This window comes from Embiotoca jacksoni, unplaced genomic scaffold, assembly GCF_022577435.1.
Source record: "Embiotoca jacksoni isolate LCO1_2020_lvr unplaced genomic scaffold, fEmbJac1.0.p SCAF_28, whole genome shotgun sequence".
NCBI classification, from domain to species: domain Eukaryota; kingdom Metazoa; phylum Chordata; class Actinopteri; family Embiotocidae; genus Embiotoca; species Embiotoca jacksoni.
Genome location: NW_027185379.1, coordinates 653,225 through 675,693, shown reverse-complemented (window position 1 = coordinate 675,693; position 22,469 = coordinate 653,225). Strand labels below are relative to the sequence as shown.

At 44.0% G+C, this 22,469-nt stretch overlaps 1 protein-coding gene across 4 annotated transcripts in view; it reads right to left on the bottom strand.

The window, feature by feature from the left end:
• LOC138205235 (spectrin beta chain, non-erythrocytic 4) overlaps positions 1-22,469 on the bottom strand; it is a 66,506-nt gene that overhangs the window by 29,987 nt on the left and 14,050 nt on the right. For 2 of the 4 annotated variants that reach the window (XM_069161005.1, XM_069161006.1), the window contains exons 5-25: positions 20,636-20,727; positions 20,397-20,477; positions 20,030-20,145; positions 19,814-19,926; positions 19,487-19,674; positions 18,539-18,656; positions 18,284-18,442; positions 17,494-17,796; positions 17,201-17,351; positions 16,603-16,739; positions 15,648-15,797; positions 15,025-15,393; positions 14,672-14,886; positions 14,386-14,523; positions 12,453-12,693; positions 12,036-12,194; positions 11,368-11,498; positions 10,996-11,221; positions 8,895-9,097; positions 7,743-7,833; positions 3,116-3,262 (exon numbers count right to left, since the gene is read on the bottom strand). In XM_069161005.1, the coding sequence (XP_069017106.1) occupies positions 3,116-3,262; positions 7,743-7,833; positions 8,895-9,097; positions 10,996-11,221; positions 11,368-11,498; positions 12,036-12,194; positions 12,453-12,693; positions 14,386-14,523; positions 14,672-14,886; positions 15,025-15,393; positions 15,648-15,797; positions 16,603-16,739; positions 17,201-17,351; positions 17,494-17,796; positions 18,284-18,442; positions 18,539-18,656; positions 19,487-19,674; positions 19,814-19,926; positions 20,030-20,145; positions 20,397-20,477; positions 20,636-20,727 (3,528 nt within the window). The other 2 variants (XM_069161007.1, XM_069161008.1) reach the window with 2 other exon arrangements.

The window sequence follows — 22,469 nt, the reverse complement described above, 5'->3', positions numbered from 1 at the left end:
ATAATAGATTTCACTAATGTTTGTGCACACTATTGTTGTTGTTTTTTTACTGTCCTCCAAATTACATCATTTTAACTGCATATTGAAACTAAGAAAAGCTTTAAGCATTATTCTGATCTTTACACGTGGGCGTAAACACTACAATGGACTCCTTTATACTACGTTAGAACAACAACATACGGTGTGTGATATTTCTGGAGCTCCAGGTGAACAGATCCTTTGACACCAACATGTTAGGCAACCACAACCATTATTTCTGAGAATAATATATTAGATTTGACCACAAAAACTTCATCACCAGACATTTAATATTTTCATTTTCAAACAACATAGCTCTCCAGTGTTTCCCTGCCTCCTCCTCCCTTTTGTATATTCCTCACCTCTCCTCTTCTGTAAGCACTTTTCAGTAACCCGACTCTTCCGTCACATCAGCATATGACCCATGAATGTATAATGGAAACAGCCCAGCACTCTCAGCCGACGTAGCGCTGCACTCTCAACATCATGTCACTGAGTATTATCACACATCAGTCAGCCAGCATCCCCCACATCATTAGCACACATATTTTATACCATCATATGAACGAACACGCACATATTATCGCATCACTACCTTCACAGTGCCCACTATGGAAGAAACATAATGAGCAGCTTTTAGACGATGAAAAACCTCAACCTTAACACTTTATTTGAAGCTTTTTTTTTTTTTTTTTTTTTTTTGCATGAGGAAATCAACAGAGAGAGTTTTTTTTCTTTTAGTTGTGCCTGTAATATTTATCGATAGTTCCAACCCACATGTACATTTAATGGCTCTAACTACTTCAGTAAACTGGCCACTGCAAGCTGAAATGTCTAATGTATTTTATTTAAGCTGTAATTATATAATTTCACAGGCTGTTTCTTTGGCTGCACTTGCCACTGAACCAGATTTGAGGATCTTGATTAATGTCTTGCATTTCTGTATTTCATGTCTTGAACTACACTGTGACTTCATCCTATTTTTAGCTTGCTTAATGTTTGAATCACTGTCCTTAATGTGCTTTGCTTTTGCCTCATGTTTTGATGCTTTTAATGGTTTTATGTGAAGCACTTTGAATTGCCTTGTTGTTGAAATGTGCCGTACAAATAAACTTGCCTTGCCTATCAGCAAAAGGCAACACACGCCGCTGTATTACGGCGTCGTGTCTCGGCTGCTTCCACCGGGGAGGTTGCACTTCTGAGCCCTGCCCAGTATGAGACTGCAGAGGATTACGCCACTATGCCACAGTCAACTGTGTGCTCTGTCATATCAGTATGATGAGAGATGTTACGACTGAAATATACTCAGTATCTCAATATTCGTTGTTTCAGTGAGCAGCACAAGTGCAAAGTTTTATGATAATAAATATAACTTTAGTGTTGCTTCACTGGAAAATACTGCAGCTCGTTGGCTTTCCTCATAACAGACGTACTGCCAGGTTGTGTTTATGTCATACAGTAACGATACAGTCACACACTTGAGTCTCTACAACAGCCCATATGGGTCCATCAGCATCCATGTGTCACGTCAAAACAACTTCAGCAGCCGCTCGCTGTTACTTAATCTGAAGGGTCATCACATACAATGTCTAATTTTGTAACGGTGACAGGCACAGTCACCGCTGAGAACGACCGTCGAACACGACCCGATGATGGGAATCAGCATCACTTGAAAAAACGAACAAGCGATGAGTGTAGCTGTAGCATTAGCTAGCCTCTTTTAGCTAAACACCGATGTCGACCAGAACCTGACACGTTTCACACAACCTACAAGTAAATATGTTTTCATGTACAGTAAGTACACAATCTGTGATCCTTCATTTCTGGGAGTTTTAGGCCAAAGTAACTGGAAAGGTGCAGAAATCTATGAGCAACATCACATGCAGGGCCCTCTGTGGTCAAACGTGAGCTAATGTCATGTAAGTTTTACCTTCACTGCCCTCAGCGAGCCGAACACAACACTGAGTACCACAAACCAGGGAGGAGATGGAGACAGCGGAGGAAACGTGGCCTTGAACTGCAGCTCGACTGACCAGCAGTGATTCCACACACGCAGATTCATGTCCCTGCAACCGGTCAGAGGCGTGACGGCAACTTCTCAAAGACAACCAGCCCCGTGCAGCCGGGAAAACACGGCTTACCCAATTACATCTGTGTCGAATGCAGCGTTAGACACGAGGCTGATGTGCTGTGTAAATCGCCTTAATATAAAACAGATCGTATCAGAGCGAGCGCGCTCCTCTCTCTATTTAAAACCCCCCTGTCATACTTTCTGCCCTTGCCACTGGCTTTGTTACGCTTTTATTAAGTGAGTTTAGCACTCTGGTGTTTAACACAAGGACGATCGTATAAATCAGTTAAAAATGAATCTGACATTGGGTAAAAAAAAAAAAACAAGCAGGCAGCGATGCTTCCTGTCTGAAGGGAATCAGTCGCAAGAGGTCGCTTATCTCTTAAAAATGATCAAAATAAATCCTCACCAGGAGTGAATTTTAATTGACAGCTGCTATAAATCTTCCCAAAACATAGCTAATTACAACACATCACCTACAAATACAAAGATTCAATTTAGTCCACAAAAAAAGAAAAGCGCGCTGTTCACTTTTACGTGTGAGCTTTCAAAACAAATTGCTGCACGTCAAAGTATTAACAATTTCAGATTGTCTGTCAAAAGTCACATATTACGTAATAAAATTGGACAGTGTGCGATTCTGTGCTAGGTTATGTTTACAATAATACAACATATATATATGTCATATCATATTAATTATATATAGGTCATATTATCAACTATTAATCCTAAGGGGTAGACGAAAGGCTGTGTTTGTGAATGAGAGTGAAAGTACTGTGCCAAACCAAAAGGTCTGACATCTTCTCCTGTTGCCTCATTAAAGAACACGCAGGACTGGGGGCTGACACATGTTGGCTTTGTACTAGCAGGAGCCCGAGTCCAACAACAGTAACAACAACAACAACAACAACAAAGCAGCGTTGTGTCTCGTTCCAAGAAGCTAAAGGCTCAAACCCAGAAGGACCCTCTCAAACTTTCAGGCAGGAGAAATGCATCTCCACCACGCCAACGGCCAGCAGCACTCACCTTCTCAATTTTGTCCAGCCATTCCTTGTTCTGGGCCAACTCGGCCATGAAGGCCTGGTGCTTCAGCCATTTCTTATGAAGCTTTTGGGTCTCGTCTCTGCTGCTGTCCCTCGCCATCAGCATCTTCTCACACACCCAGTCCCCCAGCTGGGCGGGCGAGAGAGAGAGAGACAGAGAGAGAGAGAGAGAGACAGAGAGACAGAGAGAGAGAGAGAGAGAGAGAGGTGTCAATATTGGAAAAATAATGTAAATAACTGTTTGAGGTGTTGATGTTCCAGGAAGTGTTCAAAAAAAAAAAAAAAAATATTTTTGAATACACAAGAGATGAACGCGTTCACGTTATCGTAATATCAGACACACGTGTGTTTTTATTTGCCCGTGTCATGTGGAAAAACGACATGAACGACGAGAGCGTCCTGCAGACGAGAGCACACGGTGGGAAACACAAGGTCAAACACAGACGTGGACACTTGATGACGCGCAGCGGGCGCATGAAGGCAAACACACGTGTACCAAACAAGCATGGAGGCAGGAATTCACATGTGCACGCGACACAGCAGCAGACCACACTGTTCACAGCATCAACACACACCCACACAGTAAACAACCCCCCCCCCTCCTCCTCCCCCTCTACCACCACCACTCACACATCCCCCTCGCTCTCCATTAAGCAGTCAAATCTCCACATTTTGCACACACAGATCGTCTCGCACGAAGCCGAGACGCGCTGGAGTCCCCCCACGTCCCCCCACGCCTGCGCCGAGAGCATCACCGAAAAAATATCCAGGTCAGCATCAGCATCTCGAGCATCTCCGTCTCTCCCTCAACAACATCTTCCCGACTGCACCTCCGTCCCTCTCTCCGCTAACCCCGGACCGTAAAGAGAGGAGCCCGTTTTACCGGCAGCGTTTAACAGGAGAAGCCCACAGCTGCAGGCGGCCGCCGGTGTCCGCATCCCGGCTGGTTTGCCGACACACACATGCAAAAAAGACAAAAGTCTTCACCGCAGAGCCGGATGGAGAGAGAGAGAGAGAGCAAGTGATGAGAGGAATCAAAAGGAAAGACTCCTGGTGAGCCAAACACAAAGGTGAGAGTAAAATGCCAGGCAGGGGGGAGCAAATAATAATACTGGAGGGAAGACAGACTGGAGACTTCAAACTGAGGCTGCACTCCCCCCCCCCCCCCCCCCCCCCCCTCTCTCTCTCTCTCTCTCCCTCTCTCTCGCTCTCGCTCTCTCGCTCTCTCTCTCTCTCTGAGGACTCGCTGTGCACTCAACCAGGAGAGAGAGGAGGGGCGGGGGCGGATCAGTGACGAGCGAGAGGACGACTGAGAGAAGAAGAAGAAAAAGAAAATCCTCCTCCCCAAAACAATAAAATGGCAGGCGGCCAAGCCCCCCCCCCCCCCCCCCCCCCGCCCCCTCTCTCCCCTGCCTCACACTTTCAGCAAGCGGGCGAGCGAGCTGCCGGGCTGGTTGGAGGAGGGATGGAGAGGAGGAGGGATGGAGAGGAGGAGGGATGGAGAGATGGAGAGGAGGAGGGATGGAGTGGAGGAGGATGAGAGGAGAGGGGGAGGAGCCAAAGCCTGGGATTTTTTTTTTTTTTTTTTTGGGGGGGGGGGGGGGGGTGCAGGCAACGCCCCCAGGCTCGCCGGTCACGGCTAGTGATGCCTGAGCCGGCGAAGGTGGGGGGAGGTGGGCTTTGAATGGTGTCGGAGCAGAAGGAGGGATGAGTGCGTGGGGAATGAAAGACTCAAAAGCAGAAGAAAAGATGTTGTTGTTTTTTTCTCGCGGCTTGTACAGACCGAAGCAGTCTAACAGCTAACAGCTGACTCCTCTACAATCGCTGGTGTTTTATCTTTCCCCTCCCGCTCAACACACATCACCCCCTCCAATCATCCCTCTCTGCAGCAGTCCCAGGCAGCTGTGCTCTCTGTCTCCAGCTCGCCCGACGCTGCTGCTGCTGCAGTGGTGAAGCAGAGAGAAAAGAGAGAGAGAGAAACGGTGGATGTTTGGACACTGAGAAAAGAGAAGCTGGTTTGGAGAGTGGGGCTCGAGAGACAGGTGAAGTAGGACGGTTGTGGTGGCCGATCCTGAATGAGGGATTTTTGGTTTGCTAGATTTATTGATTGCTCCTCTTTTCCCTTCAACGGACCAGCACTGGACCCCCCCCCCTCTCTCCAAGCCCCCCATCCCCCACCCACTACCCCCGCCAACCCCCCTCTGTGTAACTTTGTCACCTCTTCCTGGAGTTTATCACAGTACAGACAGGTAAGGACACACTGACTAAAGTGAGTCGACACGCCTCACACATTTGAACTGCACGCATGCACAGGTCTCATGACTGTAGAGGTCATGGAGGGCCTCCTCCCCCTTCTCCCCCACTTTCAGACTGTAAATTAACTGAATGAAGGAGAGAGGAGGAGGAGGAGGAGGAGCAGAGGAGGCAGTGTGAGTTGGGGGTGGGATGAATGGGTGGAGGGGAGGAGGCAGATGAGTAAGTCTGACGTCAGAAGGAAAGAGAGGGACAAAAGAAAAAGAGGGAGAGGAGGAGGGTCAAAGGAGAAATCATCTCCTCATCAGACTTTAACTCCAGTCGGTCTCCAGTTTCAGTCCGGAAACAGACATCAAACAAAGTGCATGTGAAGAAAGCCTCTCTGTAAAAACCCCACAGTTCACCCACAATACAGGAAACTACACAGAGTAAAATAACATAGTCTATTAATCTATTAATCCAGCAAATTAATCAACAATTTTGGTTGTTGATCAATAAAACAAGCAATTTGAAGACGTCAATTTGACATGTAAGAAATTATGATTTCCAATGTCATAATATAAACGTCCCTTTGGCTGCCAACCCTAATGAAATAGACCTAATCATACGTTTTGAAGAACTGAAAGAGATGATTTGGATTAAGATTAAAAAAAATATTACTGTGAACCACACATGTTGACAGACTTCAGTTTAATATCTTACTATGACAGCCTACCTGACAGAGGAAAAGCTCCGAGCAGGCTGGAGTACATTTATACAGAGGGACTTGGCATGTGTAACACACACTGTATTTAGAAATCCTGCCTCTGGTTATAAACTTCTCTTCTCTTCAAACAGACCAGGAGGTTAGAGCAGGTAAAAAGCTCCAGTGTCACCTGAGTTTACTTCTTTTGTCCTGAGGACAGACTTGTACTGTGGATGAAATGGAAGAAGCAGGTTGATGAGGGACTTCAAAGATTATATAAGAGGGGAACAAATGTGTTTTTTCTATATTTTTAGATTGAAGAATCATTTACAACAGCAAAACCAGCGCCACGTGAAATTGCAGTCCGATCTCCGAGTTCAGAGCCCCTGTGACTTTTCACAAAGCATGCTGTCCTTGCAGTGTTGTCAACAAATAACCACCACTACCACACCAAACACAGAAATTAAAATACTTAATTTAGCACAATGCATAAACTTTTGTTTTTCATATGGTAATAAATAGCACAGATTTTCAGCTTTAATTTGAGTCATTATTCTAACAGGGCTGAACATCAGTAGTTAAAGAGCAGCTCCATATATGGGCGAGTGTGTAACAACTACTTTAACGTCCTCTAAACATACAAGTACTGAAAAGATCAGGAGAAGCTTGTATAAATGCTGAAGTATTTCAATTTTTTTCTAAAAAAATAATATTTGTATCTATCTTATTTTGATTGTATGCGTATTTTGTAATTTTCTTTTCCTAACTGTATTTCTATGCAGCTGTGACGACTAAATTTCCCCACCGTGGGATTAATAAAGTCTTATCTTATCTTAAGTATTGTTGTTTTTGTTTTTTTGTGTACAACAACAATATCAGACTTTGTAAAAACTGTAAATGTGCGTGCGAGTGGATAGAAAGCAGCAGCGAGTAGCAGGAAACACGAGGATGCAGCCTGGACCGGAGAGACGAACACACCCTGCCAGCTGAGAGCTCAGGTTCCTCCTACAGACTGACGCAGTGTCACTCATCCACACACACACACACACACACACACACACACACACACACACACACACACACACACACACACACACACACTCATACACGTGCGCACACACTATTCATGTCGACCGTGAGATACACTCTTCCTCCTTTTGAATTAGTGATGAGGAACTGCGCCGCTGAATTATTCAGCAGAGCCAAAGAGAGAAAGTTGCTGAAACTAAACAAGGTTTCGGCCCAGAAAAGAAAGCCGGCCGACTCTTCAGGGTGAGAGAGCTCAAACTGCAAGGCGGGGCACAGGTGAGGCGTGTGCGGCGCACCTGGACACGCGTGTGGTGTGGAACATGTCACGGACACTTTCCAAAACGACAACACGTAACCACGCTCCTCAAACTATATTGTGCACAGTAAATATGGGAGGGAAGTCAAGCTTAGATATCATAAACATACCCCACATGCTCACTAAACTATATACTGTATATTCTATCACAATCAATTAGCATATATTCACTTAGTAGATGGCTGTTGTGATATTTACAGATGTAAACCGTCATCACATTACAACACGCTAAAAGATAAAAAGCCAGTTGGAAGTTGCTCTGATCAGTAATTATGAAAATGACAATAAGAGAGCTTAAATCCTCCGACCGGTCTGCTGGCCTCCTACCTCATGACAGTCCTGGAGGAACCTCTGGAGCTCCCACTGGTCGTTCAGTTTTTCCAGCCACTGCTGGGCCAGCTCTCGGTTCTGGTTCCCCCTGCAGGAGTCACAGACCGGGCTTTTAGTTTGAATCGACAACAACAAAATCTCACACAGTTATAACATGCTTGAGTGTGTTATCAAAACTAGAAATATAGATTGAACATTTCACGATGTTAATTCGGTGTCGAGGAAAAATGAGGGCCAATGTTGCAAAAAAAATTTTAGATATTGAGAATTTATGATTGCAGTTGACGACAAACAACACCAGAATTGTTTTGTCCATCTTAATCAACGGACTAATTGCAAAATGATTTATTACAGAAGCAGAATGAAACACTGAAATATTTGTGTTGCACTGAACTCTGTCACCACGGGAGATAAATAAATGCTGATGTGTTAATTCATGTAAATTAAATCTCAAAACCATATGCTACTCCTTGTTGCTATAGGGACTCACTTATACACACACACATTTCCACAAATGTCCAACCCCCCCAACACACCACCACCTCAGCCATCGTACAGATTTCATGGTCAGGTGTCAGTTCAGACCAGACTCTGTTTTCTGTCTTTTGTTTAATTTATACTCGCGAGTCCTTTTGATTTAAATTCTTTAGCTGCTATTATTCTTTTTTTTTTTTTTTGTATTGGTGTATTGTGTTTGGACAGCTGCTTGGATTTAGGTGCTTTATGAGCTCAATGCACAGCTAAGCACAGCGTGTTGACCGCAAGCAGCATGAAACCGTTGGAAGTTTCCCCTTTAATGGATTTATTTCCTTGAAGAAATTTGAATTATTGGGAGCTTTTAAAAACTGCCAACTACTTAAAGAGGCTTTCTGTATGTTTTTTTTTAAAACTTTATCGCTGTAAACAAAAACCCGACGTGCTCACTGAATTTTCTTTTGTTGGGTTTTAACTCAAACAAACATATATTTCTTCATGCTTTGGGTTCTTAAAAATTCCCAAAGTAAGAGTTGTCAAGGTGAGAATTCAGTCTTTGTGATCTTTTTCGATGGCGTTCAATCCTCGATGAAGATATCGTCCTGTACTTTAGTGTTTTTGGTCAAATAAACTCTTTTATTTCTCCTTTTGTTTTTTGATGCGTGTATGTGGTACCTGTTGGCGAGGGTGTCGATGCGTTCCCGGATGCGGTCCGAGTAGATGTTGCTCTGGCTGATCAGACTTTCTCCTGCCTCGATCACAGCTTTGATCCTGTGCAGGTTCAGCTCCATGGTGGTGGTGAAGTCCTTGTGTTTCTTTATGGCCGCTTCGACCGTTTCCACTGTGGTGGGAAGCTCCACGTGAGCGAGGGCCGACTCCTGGAAGATGAAGACGGGAGCAGTGAAGGGATTGTTTTGGTCCAGAAATTGATAAAGTGAAGTCAGAGCATTAACAAAGATGTACAAAGCTCACGATACACAGAAAAATATCAGAATATATTTAGGTTTTGGACAAACGGTTCTACAAAACAATTTATTCGAAGCCATCAACTTGGACTTCTGCCATTTAGTCAAAGAAAAAATCGGAAGATTAACCGATACTGATTAAACGAATATCTGTGTTACGAAACAAAACTACTTCACTTAAAAAATTATAGCTATATGTATATGGTCTTTGGTTGCTGAAAAAAAAAGTAAAACAGGGAGAGGCAGAGAGAGATCAATGGCTGGAACATCTTTGATAGATATTGAAGAAGAAACGCTGTTCTCTCTAAATCAACCCCTGCGGGCTGATAAGGAGAGCCGGTCCCTGGTACAGATCTGTTAGCAAACTGAAAGAGACGTTCTGGCCAACACACACAGGCAGGAGTCGGGGTTGGCTCGGCCTGTGACATTTCAGAGAAGAAAAAAACAAACCTCTCTGCATGTAATACTGAGATTTAATACGGACGACAGACAGAGGACCGACTGTCGGTTTACACCACAGGGCACAGAATCATCTGGAAAGATGGAAATGTGCTTTAGTAATATCTATAAGGTGACATGAAAGGATGCGCTGATTGTTTTACAAAGATTATCACTCTGATACATCATAAAGAGAAGTTGTAATCATAATTCAGCTAATGTAAAACTCCTGACAATGTCTAAATCTACTTTAAAAGTACTGAATACTTGATTTGGTTTACATCAAATTCTTGCTTTCAGTATTTTGTGAAAATAAGACGGGATATTACCTTAAAAACTCCACTTAAATTACTATAAAATTAGGTAAAAATTTGTCATGTGATATAATCTCTCTTCATTTACAATACTATAAGATTGTGATCTTTGTAAACCAAACTTTATGCAATAACTGAATCACAGACTGAATTCAGCCAATAACAAACATGTATAATGTATACGAGCACATCATTTAATACCATCGTATATGTTTTTTTTACATCCAGAAGCACAAAAACAGAGTTGAGCATCGGGTGGGGGGGGGACGACGACAATAATTCAGCCTCCTACACTTCATCAAGAAGTCACGATTTAGAGATAGAACGACTAGAAGCTGCTGCCTCAACAGCTCCTGCTCTAACATCACATCACACACACACACACACACACACACACACACACACACACACACACACACACACACACACACACACACACACACACACACACACTCCCTCCCACTGCTCTTGTTGGCAGGGCTATAAGCCGACGCCCAACCCGGCCGACAGTCTGTGCATCTCTGCTGCAGTCACAAGGCTTCATTAAGCACCTTTAGAGAAATTGTCTTCATGCAGACGTCAGGATGTTTAGTTGGTGCGATAAAAAAAACATCTTCAATACTAAAAGAGGACGATATCATCGAGTCCACAAAGCCTTTATTTGAACTGACTAAACGATAAAGGGAGTTTTATCTCCAGAAAAGTTTTTGGATTTTTGTTTAATTTAAGAGTTTTAAAAAGAGGGTCAACATGGAGCGTCTGCAGGATTGATCCGCTCCTCCCTTTGCTTCACTATAAGACAGCTTTTTCATGTTGCCTGGCAGCATATTTCACGCATGTAAAATCATGTTACAAGATTCATCCTCTGAAGGCCATAAGTGTCCGTAACAGGTTTCAAGGCAATATAAGCAAAAAGTTGTTGTGATGTTTCGTATTTGAACCGAAGGTTTTGACAGACAGACTAACTGGACGGCTCTTTCAGCTATTTTATCTTTCCATGTCAGAGACGCTCCTTCTACTTAAACCCTGACCACCATCTTTAGACTCTGTCCGTCTCACCTGGTTGTTCAGGAAGGACTCGGCTTGTTTGACGTCTCGCAAGAATAGATGAAAAATGTGAGCCTGGACCAAGACCTCCCTCCTGCTCTCCCACATCTCCAGCAGCTTGTTCCAGCCAACGTCGAGCTTCTGGAGCCACTGCTGCAGGGCGGCCTGAGGAAGAGGAGCCTCCTCGGACTCCAGCAGCTCGTTCATGGCTTGTAGGCGCTCGTAGTCCTCTTCATACCTGCATGAACGACGAAAAGAGACCCGTCCAGTTATTCTCTGGATACCTGATGTGCTTCTGAGATCCTTTTTGTGGAAAAAAAACAACATTATATCAAATAATATTAGGAGCAAAAGTATGATTTTTGTTGTCCTTCGGTCACCTACCGTCCAATCTCCTCCTTGAGAGCGGCGTGTTTGTTAATGAGCTTCTCTGCCTCCTCCAGGTTGTTGGGCAGCTGGTCTGAAGCAGCAGCTGTCTGCGTCTGGACCAGCCAGGTGAGGAACGAGTCCAGGTCCTGACGAGTCCCGAAGAAGAACATGATTCACGTTTTAGTAATTGTGTTGTTGGGCTGCTGCAGACTTCTGTGCAAACTGACAAATTTATAATATTCCCCTGACAAAATATCAACATATGCAGAGTTTTATCTGCACAACAGTTTCTTCTTTCCCGTGAGGTAAAGTCCACGGCAGTGGGTTTCCAGATTAGCAGTTCGTTGGTTGTTCTTTTGTTTTAAGTCTCTTTGCCGTCCTTTGACAAGAAGAGAATTACAATTCTCATAAAGTTGTGGAGGTAAAATATCAGATTTTAAATGACATTAAAACTAAGAAGTAAGATTTCTATCGGCCGATAGCTGTTAAGTGTCATGACATACTGTGTCTGTATGGGTTGTTGGTTGATGACTGATCAAATTATTAGTGGATCAAAGCGGTTTTGTGGTTTTAAATAGTTTATCTCACTAGTTTGGAAAGAGTGACTCGATTGTTTGTGTCACAGAAAGGTGAGAGATTATCAGTAAAACTCGACCAGTCATAGATATCTTCCTGATTAGTACCTGTATGAAGCTCTGCAACCTGCTAGCCACCATCAGCGAGTCCTCACATCCCTGCAGGGTCTGTTTCAGCTCTTCCCACTCAACACTGATGCCATCAAATGGCACCAGAACCTCTATGGCCCGACCCGGGTGAGCGGTGGCCATATGCTCCGCCTCTTCCTACATCACCAAACGCAGACGCCATGATCGTTACTCTAGCCTTTTATGCTGCACAATATATAAAATCACCTCATTTATGTATCTAATCTCTCTGGATTTTTAAACTCACTGAACTTTTAAACTTCTAAAGCACAGACAAAAGTAAAAAAGGTGAACATTTCCATGTTTCTTTTGTGATCAATATGAAAATATCAAACTTAAAGACAAAACACTGTCCTCCCTAAATGTTTGTACAGTCTGTTTTTTGTTTTTTTCTACCTGTAGATGCAGTAGTTTGGGCTCCAGGACCGACAGGGCTCCCTCCATGGTGGAGAGGCGTCTTTGCAGGGCTAGGACTCCCCCCAAATCGCTGCCCACATACTGGGTGGCATCGATGGCTTTTCTCTTCTCCTGGATCTGGGACTTGATCTCGCCGCACTCGAGCAGGTAGTTCTGCAGGCGCATCATCGAGTCCAGCTGATCTTTCTTCTGTTCAACCAGCTCCACGATGCTGTTCCACCTGGCAGAGTGAGACAGACAGGAGAGAATAATACCGGAGGTGTAGTTCGGGATGGAGGAGAGTGGACGACTTTAAAGGACATGACAGTCAAGAGTTACACCCACTTCATAGATCCCTCATTTAGCCATGTGTGTTCACTTTGTATTATTCAGTATAAAAATGTTCACAAGACAGAGTCTTGTGTGCACGACTTGAGTCCTTGAAACAGTATTCAGTTGTCTTCCTTAATGCAGTGATGAGCAGAAGTTCTATCGATTAAATCATTGTAATATTAAAAGACCCGTTTCCACCTGTTGTCATGATGACCTGAAATGAGCCGACAGGAACTGATTCATGCGAGACAGTTGTTTGCTCTGCTCTGCTGTGGTCGTCATACAATATGTTCTCCTGAATCTGCTCCAGACCAGCAGGTCTCAATACACACCCATTCAGCCAAGAAACACACACACACACACACACACACACACACACACACACACACACACACACACACACACACACACACACACAGATCCTTGTCACTGTAATGAGGTAATGGCAGACTCGCTCAGCAGGCAGGCAGGAAAACAGCTCGGTGACACTGACCTCAGAGCAGCAAAACTTAGTTTTTGTAGTATATTTAAATTTAAGCATCATTCAATGTAAAGTAATAATTTACACTGTCATTATTTTGTGGTGATACGCACTTAAAATCAGGGCAACTGTTGGGACTTGATATCGATGGCTAAACCCGAGTGATTCCACCATTTCGTTCATCTGAAATATTTTCAAATGTTACGTCACGCTGTTCGTGGTCTTGTGGACGAGAAATACAACAAATATATCAGAAATTAATTTAGAAGAGATACTGTAAAGATGAAAAATAAAACTGAGTGATTCCATAACAATGTGTATTATTTCATTAACACTCCATTAATACATGTTTTTACAGAAGTTTGTTGGTGTTTCACAGCATCTGATATCGGTATTGTACCACTAGTGTAAACAGTAAATCCAAATCAAAAGCCAGCAATGATATTACGTACTGTATTTGAAATCCTACAACTGGAACACAATTTGAATAACTAATACCAGAGAGGATGATGAGTGTTTATTTGGTATGTTTGTTGTGCCGTCGGCTGGCCTCGTCTTGACTGAGGAAGCCAAGCACAGATGGTCATCCTGAGACCGCCACGATGCGCCAAGGTCACAAGACTCATGGACACTCGGCCATCATGGTTTCTGCTGCCAGACTTAACAGCCGTGGTCAATGAATATGACTGAGACGGGTAAAAAAATAAAAATCCAATCCCATCATAGCGTCCTCCTGGTTGGATACCAATGTAAAAACAAAACAAACAAAAAAACAGAGAGGAAGTGGTTCAGAAGAGACATATTTTACATTTATATCTCAGACAGAGACTGACAGGACACAAGGCACTTGTCAAACTATTTCTAGAGTAGTGCATTAGTGTTATTAGTAGTTTGAGTAGTAGTGGTGGTATTTTTAATTTGGTATTTGTGCTCTATTATATCATTTAGCAGTATTTGTCCTTCGTAGGGGAAGTAGAGCAGATCTGGCTTTACACTAGTGTGTTTATTCAGGTAGTTTCATGTTACTAGTAGTGCAGGTGGTTTCTTGTGGTAGTGGTTGTCGTAACTCTGGTAATTGCAGCTATTGTAGTTGTTGGGCTTTCAGAATTTTTTCCGTACCTGGAGTTGAGGTGGTCCTGACAACCTCTGACCTCTGTAGACGATGGATGACCTCCATCCAGGAGCTGCTGAACTATCTGATTAACGTCCAGGATCCTTCCCATCAGGCTGTTCATCTCCTGGTCCAAGCTCTCAAACCTACAACAAGAGGCCATGTGGGATACGACGAGACATTCAACCAGTTAAAAGAGTTAAACCCAGACGCTGTTCAACCAGCTGAGCTTCAAGCTTCACAGCAATCAAAACGTCTGCCTCATCCCATTGTTCCCCTCTCCCCTCTCCCCACCTGTGTGCCACCACCTCCACGTCCTCCAGCTTCTCAGGGACCTCCATCTTGTCCAGCCACTGCTCCTTCTCATCAATCCATAGTTCGCAGGCGTTGACCTCACTGAACATCCGGTAGACGGCAAGGGCGTCGTGAAGCCACTGCTGTCTGAGCACCGCAACCTCAGCAACCTCCGTGTAAAGCTGCTCCACCTCCCCCATACGCACCTGCACCTCCTGCAGAGGGAAGACGGAGGGGGAGGAGACAGAAAGAAAGAGAGGGCAAGGACGAAAAGGTAAAAAACAACATATAAAATACTTGATACAAAGAGAGTTAATATCCTCACGATGTTCGGCTTTTATGCTTCTACCAACCTCCTGATCACGGTATCGCAGAGGCAGCGCCACCATGTGTTTGCGCAGGGCCATCACATGCATACGATGTTTGTCGACGGCCTCGCTGACCCCTCGGTGTTTTTTCAGCAGGGACTGAGTGGAGTACTCATCGTGTCCGAAGTCCTCACTGGAGACCAGGCGGTAAGCGTCCTGCAGCCAGGCCACCAGGTCATCGGTCTCCGTGGAGAACTGGAAGAAGTTGAGCGCCTCCTGCAGGTGCCCCAGACGCTGCGCTGCCTGGTCCTCCAGCCTCTTCCACTCGCCTTTAACCTCCATAATGTGCTCCTGGATCCCCGCTGTGCCGAAGCTCTTCTCACTGAGAATCTGCTTCCCTCGCTTCATGGTGTTCTGGAGGAGGCGGCAGGATAAAGGGACGTTAGCTTCAAGCTCTGTTTTAAAGTGGGGCATCAAAAAATCTTTTCTGAACACTGTTGCATAGTTTCACTGCAGTATATGAAGATCTGAGCAGAAATTTCAGGTACTGTAAGTATTCCCAGCGGTGATTCTCACACTTATAAACAAAAACACACGTATACACACACACACACACACACACACACAGACACACACACACACACACACACACACACACACACACACACCTGCAGCAGCGAGCGGTGAGCCAGCAGTTCCCCAGCCAGAGTCTTGTGTTTTTGTAGTAACCTCAGCACACTGCTCAGATCCTTCCCATAGCCCTGAGCTCCCAGGATGGAGCTTTTCTCCCTGATCCAGGCCTCCGACTCCTCCAGCTCCTAACGGGACCACAAACAGCCAAACAAGATCTCAAATAATACATTTATTTATTTATCTATAAATTTATAAACGACGTATGGGTTTTATAACCATATCTTAATCCAAAAAAAGAAGCAAGAAAGAAGTAGAGAGAGAAATGATAGAAACAATTAAAATAATACAATTTAAAAGACGTGCAAATAAAAAGGACGGAAAATAGCTAAAGCAATTAATAAGTGGGAAACAAAAAATTAACATTAAGATAAAGGATTACTTAAAGAAAAAAATAATTAGCAAAAATACACAAAGGAAAAAAGTTCTGAAGTATAGAACAGACCGATCTCAGTCTGTGTCTGAGCCAGACAGTAAATGTCTGACGGTTGTAAAGCGAATTAGCCAAATGAACTAGTAATGCTTCATAAACCAAAGTACAAAAGAAAAAGGTTGGAAAAAACATGTTAAACCTTGACTCTGTTAAAGAGGTTGTTGCAAAAGCTAGAAAAAGAGCTTAAAAAAGCTGTAATAAATTATTAAATGAACATTTTATCAGAGGCCTGTCATATTTTTTAACTAGAAAATTCAAAAATGAGCACTGACATCCTTTAATCTAAGAGTTACTATTCTGTGCTTAGTTGTATTTGCAAAAAGTGACATTTGAAGTGGGTTTAAATGTCAGACTGTCAGTTTTTTTAAACTTACAAAAAATGTCATCACTCAACTGATGTTAAAAAGGTGTTTAAAGCTGTCCAACAAGCACCTCATACGAAGTCTACTGGCCCTTTAACTCAATCCCGCCTCTCGTCTCCACCTGTCGACCCGTTCTACCTGAAAAAAGGCCCACAGTTGTCTCGACTCCTCGAGCTCAGCGCGTCTTTTAGCTGCCAGTTGTTTCAGCTCCTCCAGGCAGGAGGAGACGTGGTTGACACGGTTACAGATCACCTGTGGGTCGCATGGCTGGTAACCTGGAAGATGAAAAAGAAAAACGTGGGGAATATAACCATGAAAAAAAAAAGAAGACACAATAGATACAGAACTTAATTCATCACATCTCTGAGTGCCAACTAAAAAAGACAAAAACCCACGGGTATACTGAGCAGATCACATTACTCATATCAAGTTCTAAAATCCATTTCCCTTTCGTGTCAAGGTCAAACACATCTTCTCTTGACTAAATTAAATCAATACTGGATCATTACTTGCTCTGGGTTTCATTTAGTCAGTCTATGACATAAACAAGCACTGGGAATACGTTCAAAAACAATGATTGTCCCCTTCATTACATTCCTAACTCTTATATTTTACTAAAATGTACCAATATTGTTCTGAAAACTATCAGAGCAATTAAAAGCTGCATTTTAAGGTGTGTTTTTACGCCAGTCTCTTTTAAAGGAGCCTAAACGAGCCAGCTTGCATGTGTGTGTACCTTCTATTGTGGTAAATTTGAGTGCAGCGGTGTTGAGGGTCTGAACTCTCTCAGCCTGCACAGTGATGTCGGCTTCATGCAGGCTGTGTTTCTGCAGCAGGTCGTCCACTTCCAAAAGATGCTTCCCAAAGTCCTTTGACAGCAGCTGGACCTGAGAAGAACGAAGGAATAGAAGGGGGACGAAGACGAGAGAAATAAGGGATAACGGGAAACCGTGAAATATTAGAATATTTATTTTCACGTCATGCTGAAGTGTCTTTCTCATTCTCTCACTCTCACACACCCTCTAGTACCTGTGTGTCCTCCATCCAGTCAATCATGTACACCATATCCTGAAAAGTCTTCTGCAGGGCTAGATTCTTCTCTAGCCGGGTCCTCCTCCCCGCCACCAGCTCCTTCAGCAGACTCCACTGGCCCAGGATATTCTCTTTACGTGCCGAGATACGTCGGATGTCGTAGTATCCTTCTGTCTCTATCTCCGCAGCGAGTTCCACGACCACGCCGATCCTCTCTTCGTACGAGGCTATGTCCGCCTCAATGGCCTCATGTTTCTTCATCGCCGCCTCGACTGCTGGTAGGTCGTAGCCAAAATTATCCTGAAAGGCAGAGAGGGGAAAAAAGAAAAGAAAGAACAACATGAAGAGTGTTTCTGCAGTGGAGAAGCAGAAGGAGGAGTGACAGAAGAATGCAGAGAGATGAAGTTCAAACACGGACACGATGAGGTCAAAATCAAAGCATATGCATTATATATATAGGCTCTACGTTAGCGTAGCACCCTGGTGCATTACAGGCTGTATGAGGCCTCCTAGCTAGCGTATGGTTAGTCTGCATGTGAGGCGATTAGAGGACATCTGTAAACGGTAGAATATACTAATAGTCTGCATGAGAGGCATTCAGGGGTCATCAGTAAAATGCAGCTCAAGAAAATAACCTGGCTTACACTCTCCCCATCTAAACTGCATGCGCACCACCCACCACCACAAGTAAGTGTTCTTTTTGCACATGTCGCGCTACATCCTCAACGACAGATGGACACACATTCTGTAGCTGCATCAGGTGAGATGAGCACATTGTCGGACCCACCTGCGACACAAGTCTCTGATTCTCGTTGAGCCAGGCTTGCCTCATGGTAGTTTTGTGGTCGAAGCGCTGAGCCAACAGCTCGAGCTTCTCCTGACGAATCAGCTCCTTGCGCAGAGCCACGCCCCTCTCATGCTCCGCCTTCTCCAGCCTCTCCCAGGCCTACACAATAATAATTGATTAAAAACTGTTTATCAGTGTAACGGGGGGGAAAAAAAAGAAATATAGGACATAAACTCCAGCTGGTGGATGTTTGACCTTGTTAATGTCTGAGATGAGCTTTCCCTCATGAGGCACGTAGGGTTTCTGGTTATTGGCTCTGAGTTTGCTTTGGATGGTGAAGAGAAGGACCTCGAGATTCCCCTTTTCCTGAAACCTGGGTGAGAAACAGGGAAGTTTAGGTTCTCTTTCAACAGCCCTCCCCAGTGTACGCGCACTAGAAGTGCTTCCAACTTTCTTCAAAGAAAAACAGGTTAAAGGAAAGAAAGTTGGTCAAGGATTCAGGATGTTCATCAAGGACATGTGGACAGAATGAATGCTTGCTGACATATACTGCAGGTCTCTGCATAAAGGGTGACCTCACGGGGACTTTGTGTCCCATATCATGGCCATTAATCATTGACTGGGAGTCGACTGTACAACAGCCTGGATGTTCGTTACTGCTTTGAGACAATCTGGTGACTGAGAACTGTCTTTTATATCAGATATACTCGGTCATCAAGCCAGAAATGGGATACAGACCTTTTTGGAGATGCTGAAAAGCAGATATCGAGAAGAACGGCACGATGCTGCAAGCAGCACCGCTCAAAATCCATTATGACAAACTGAATAATGTGTGTCTGTGCGTTTGTGGAAGCACAAATGATTTTATGTGACATTTGTTTCCTCCATTCAGGTAATGCTGGCTTTTGAACCCACCTAACGTGATGCTCATCTCCACACACACAACAGTCCTGTGCTTCTCTGGCAGGATGAAACGTAAAGCCTGAATGATGTCAGCTCTGACATGTTTCACACAATCTTATCGAGGATAGTTTTACAATACTTGTATCGACGTAGCGGATCATTAAAACGACAACAAAGCGGAAACTATCTATGAAACAGAGACAATTAATTCTCACATTTAAGAAGCTGCAATCACAGCTTCTCGAACACCCGCTCAGACTAGAAAAGCCATTTCCCATTCGAAATGTTCACCAAACGTACTTGATGGGCTTCTCTATAGTGCAGTAGGTTGTGAAGGCCTGCAGCTGCTGCTGAACTCCAGTCAACGAGTTGGCAAACTTCTGGTTGCTGATGACCGCGATGGTCTTTTCGATCCAGTCGAGCAGGTCCGACGCCAGAGCTTCGTAGCGGTTGACGATCTTCTCCGCCTCAACACAGTTGTCTAGCACCTGAATCGGAGAGATGGAGGACAGTTGGGAGAAGATTCAGTGAGGGAGACCGAGATGTGAAGTTATGGAGAAGTTTGACCAACCTCTGCAGTGTAGATGAAAGTCTACATGCATATCTGCAAACGTGTTATCTTGTTACCTTGCCAACCCGCTTCCCCTCCACAATAAGAGCCTTCATCTTGGAGAAGTAGTGGTAGTAGGAGACCACATACGTAATGATGGACTTTTCATCTGGGTTCTCTGTGTTTACATCTGCACGGGAAGGACGTGACAAAGAACAGAGGAGTTAACATCTTACTTGACTTTAGGAGTCTGCATTGAATGATTTAATGCAAAACCAATTCCACATTCTCACCCTCAGGGTCCAGGAGTTTGGTGAGACCCAGGTGCTGCTCAGCGATGTTGAAAGCTTGCTGGAGGTTGTGGGTTGCATTGGACCGCGTCAGCTTGTGGAACTCTATCAGGTCAGGTCTGCAGGGCGCAAGATGATGAAACAGAATCTGTCATGTGTGCACAGCTGTAATCCTAAAATTGCTTGTAGGTTAAACCTACTGGATGTCTTTCCACTATATTTAGTGATGTTTATACATTACTGAGAACTTTTGATTTATAAGAAATAGGAAAATTGGGGCATTTTCTGGTGTAAAAAAAACCAACAATAACGGCATTATCATGTAAAACTTTATAAATACCATATTTTAACACGGTGCGCTGTGTCCTACCTGTGTCTGTGTATGAGGGCGTTGAAGGCAAGGCCGTCTCTCCAGCAGGTGGTGAAGTTCTGGATGTTGACTTCAGGGTACCTGGAGCAAGTAGAAATGTTTTGTAACTTTAACTGTAGACCAGCGAGCACCAACTCACCAACAAACTATCGTGGTATAACACTTGAATGATCATGAAATTCACTGTAGCTGCTTATGGAGTAGATTTCAGGCTGTTGTTTTTTTTTGTCACTACTCACCCTGCAGTCTTCATCTGGCACCAAAGCAGCAGCGCATCCTTGGCAGAGCGAGTTTCTCTGTTGTCCTCCGTCTCTATTTTGATCACCTGGATCTGAACAAGAACACGGCAAAGCAACAGTTCAGTTATTGGGACAGAAAATAAGCAGCGTAATAGATCACCAGCAGCGATTAGATCAGTTAAATTGTTCAGAGGAACCAAATGACCGATTGTCATGTTTTAAAAGAGCAAGTGTGAGAGTCACGTTGGCCTCACGTTACTCCTGAAACCCTTAAAATGGACCAACCAAGTAAAAAGAGACAAGAGAAATATGAGCTGAGGTTTTTCAGAGTAAAAAAAAACCCGCCGCACTGAGAAGAACATGCAGAGCCATCACGATGCGTGATGATAGGTGACAGTGACAGCCATTCAACCAATCACATCACAGTGACATGATCCAAGGTAATTGGGGACATGACACCCTGGAATCAGCTGCTGCCGACGATGTTAGACACACACACACACACACACACACACACACACACACACACACACACACACACTTCACTGAGCTTTATCTCCTTCGTTTGTTGTGAGGTGAGTGGGTCGGGCTCAAACCACATGGTGTCAATCATGACAGTTTGATTACCGGCCAGCACCGACCTTTCACAGCATGTCATTCCCCCGCTCTCTTTCTATATATCCCCACGTCTGCAGTCTGCACAGTGCTCTCTGAATAAACGCAAAAATGCCCAAAAATAATCACTCCAAAAAATGTTATGTCTGCCAGTAATGTAAAAAAAAAAAAAAAAAAGAGGGTATAAAACACAGCAATTTAATGCTTAAAATGATGAGCCAAATAAAATCACAGTAAACGTATAAAAACACTGGGAACATCTCCACGTTAATAAATATACAATTAGCTTTTACAACTGTTTCAACAGAGTGCAACGTTATCTGCAGCCAGTAGACACACACAACGTCGGCACACTCAGCCAACCATATACAACGCCAGAATCGAAGCTGCAGCAAATAATAACAGACAGTTATTTCTCTAAATACGTTGGTTTTACCTCTTCCTTTGCCTGACAATCCTCTCCCTTCTTTACTCTCTCCCTCTCTCCCTCCCTCCCTCTCTCTCCCTCTCTCTCCCTCTCTCTCCCTCTCTCTGTCTGTCTGTCTCCCTCTTTCTGCCTGCGTGCAGTTGCTGCAGTGGTTCGGCCCTACCTGCTGACTGGGCAAAGCAAACTCTCACTTTCACCATGGAGGAAGAGGGGGCTGGGGGTGGAGGGGGGTGGAGGGGGGTGGAGATGAGCAGCGACACTGTGCAAAAAAGGGAAATAAAAAAAGAGAACTCAACAGCCACTTAGACAACACAAACCTCAGCAGGATGGAGAACCGTCCGGGATCGGCTCACGTGATTTCTCAGCACTCGAATGTTTGGTTAAATTATGGTGTTTGAACGTGGCTTCTGATTTAGAATCAGAAAGATGATTGTGTGTTGGCAGAAACCCCGGGCCTGAATCACCAGCAGAGTACAAATTCAGCTGTTTCTGGGCCAAAACACTCTCACCATGAGCACACGGTCTAAAATGGAAATAAAATGGGATGAATCCGGGAGGCAGAAGTTACGTTTTCTAATTTAAACAGGACTGAAACAATCGAGGTTTCAGTGTCATAAATAACTCGTGACACCTGGATACGATGTTGTCAGTAGTTTCATATATTACAAGATAAAATTGCCAGTTTGCTCTAACATAAATGAATCTGAATAATAAATAAATATATATATATATATATATTTTTTTTTTTTCCCGTTTGTCATTCTTTCATTGTTGTGCATCCATTACTTACTT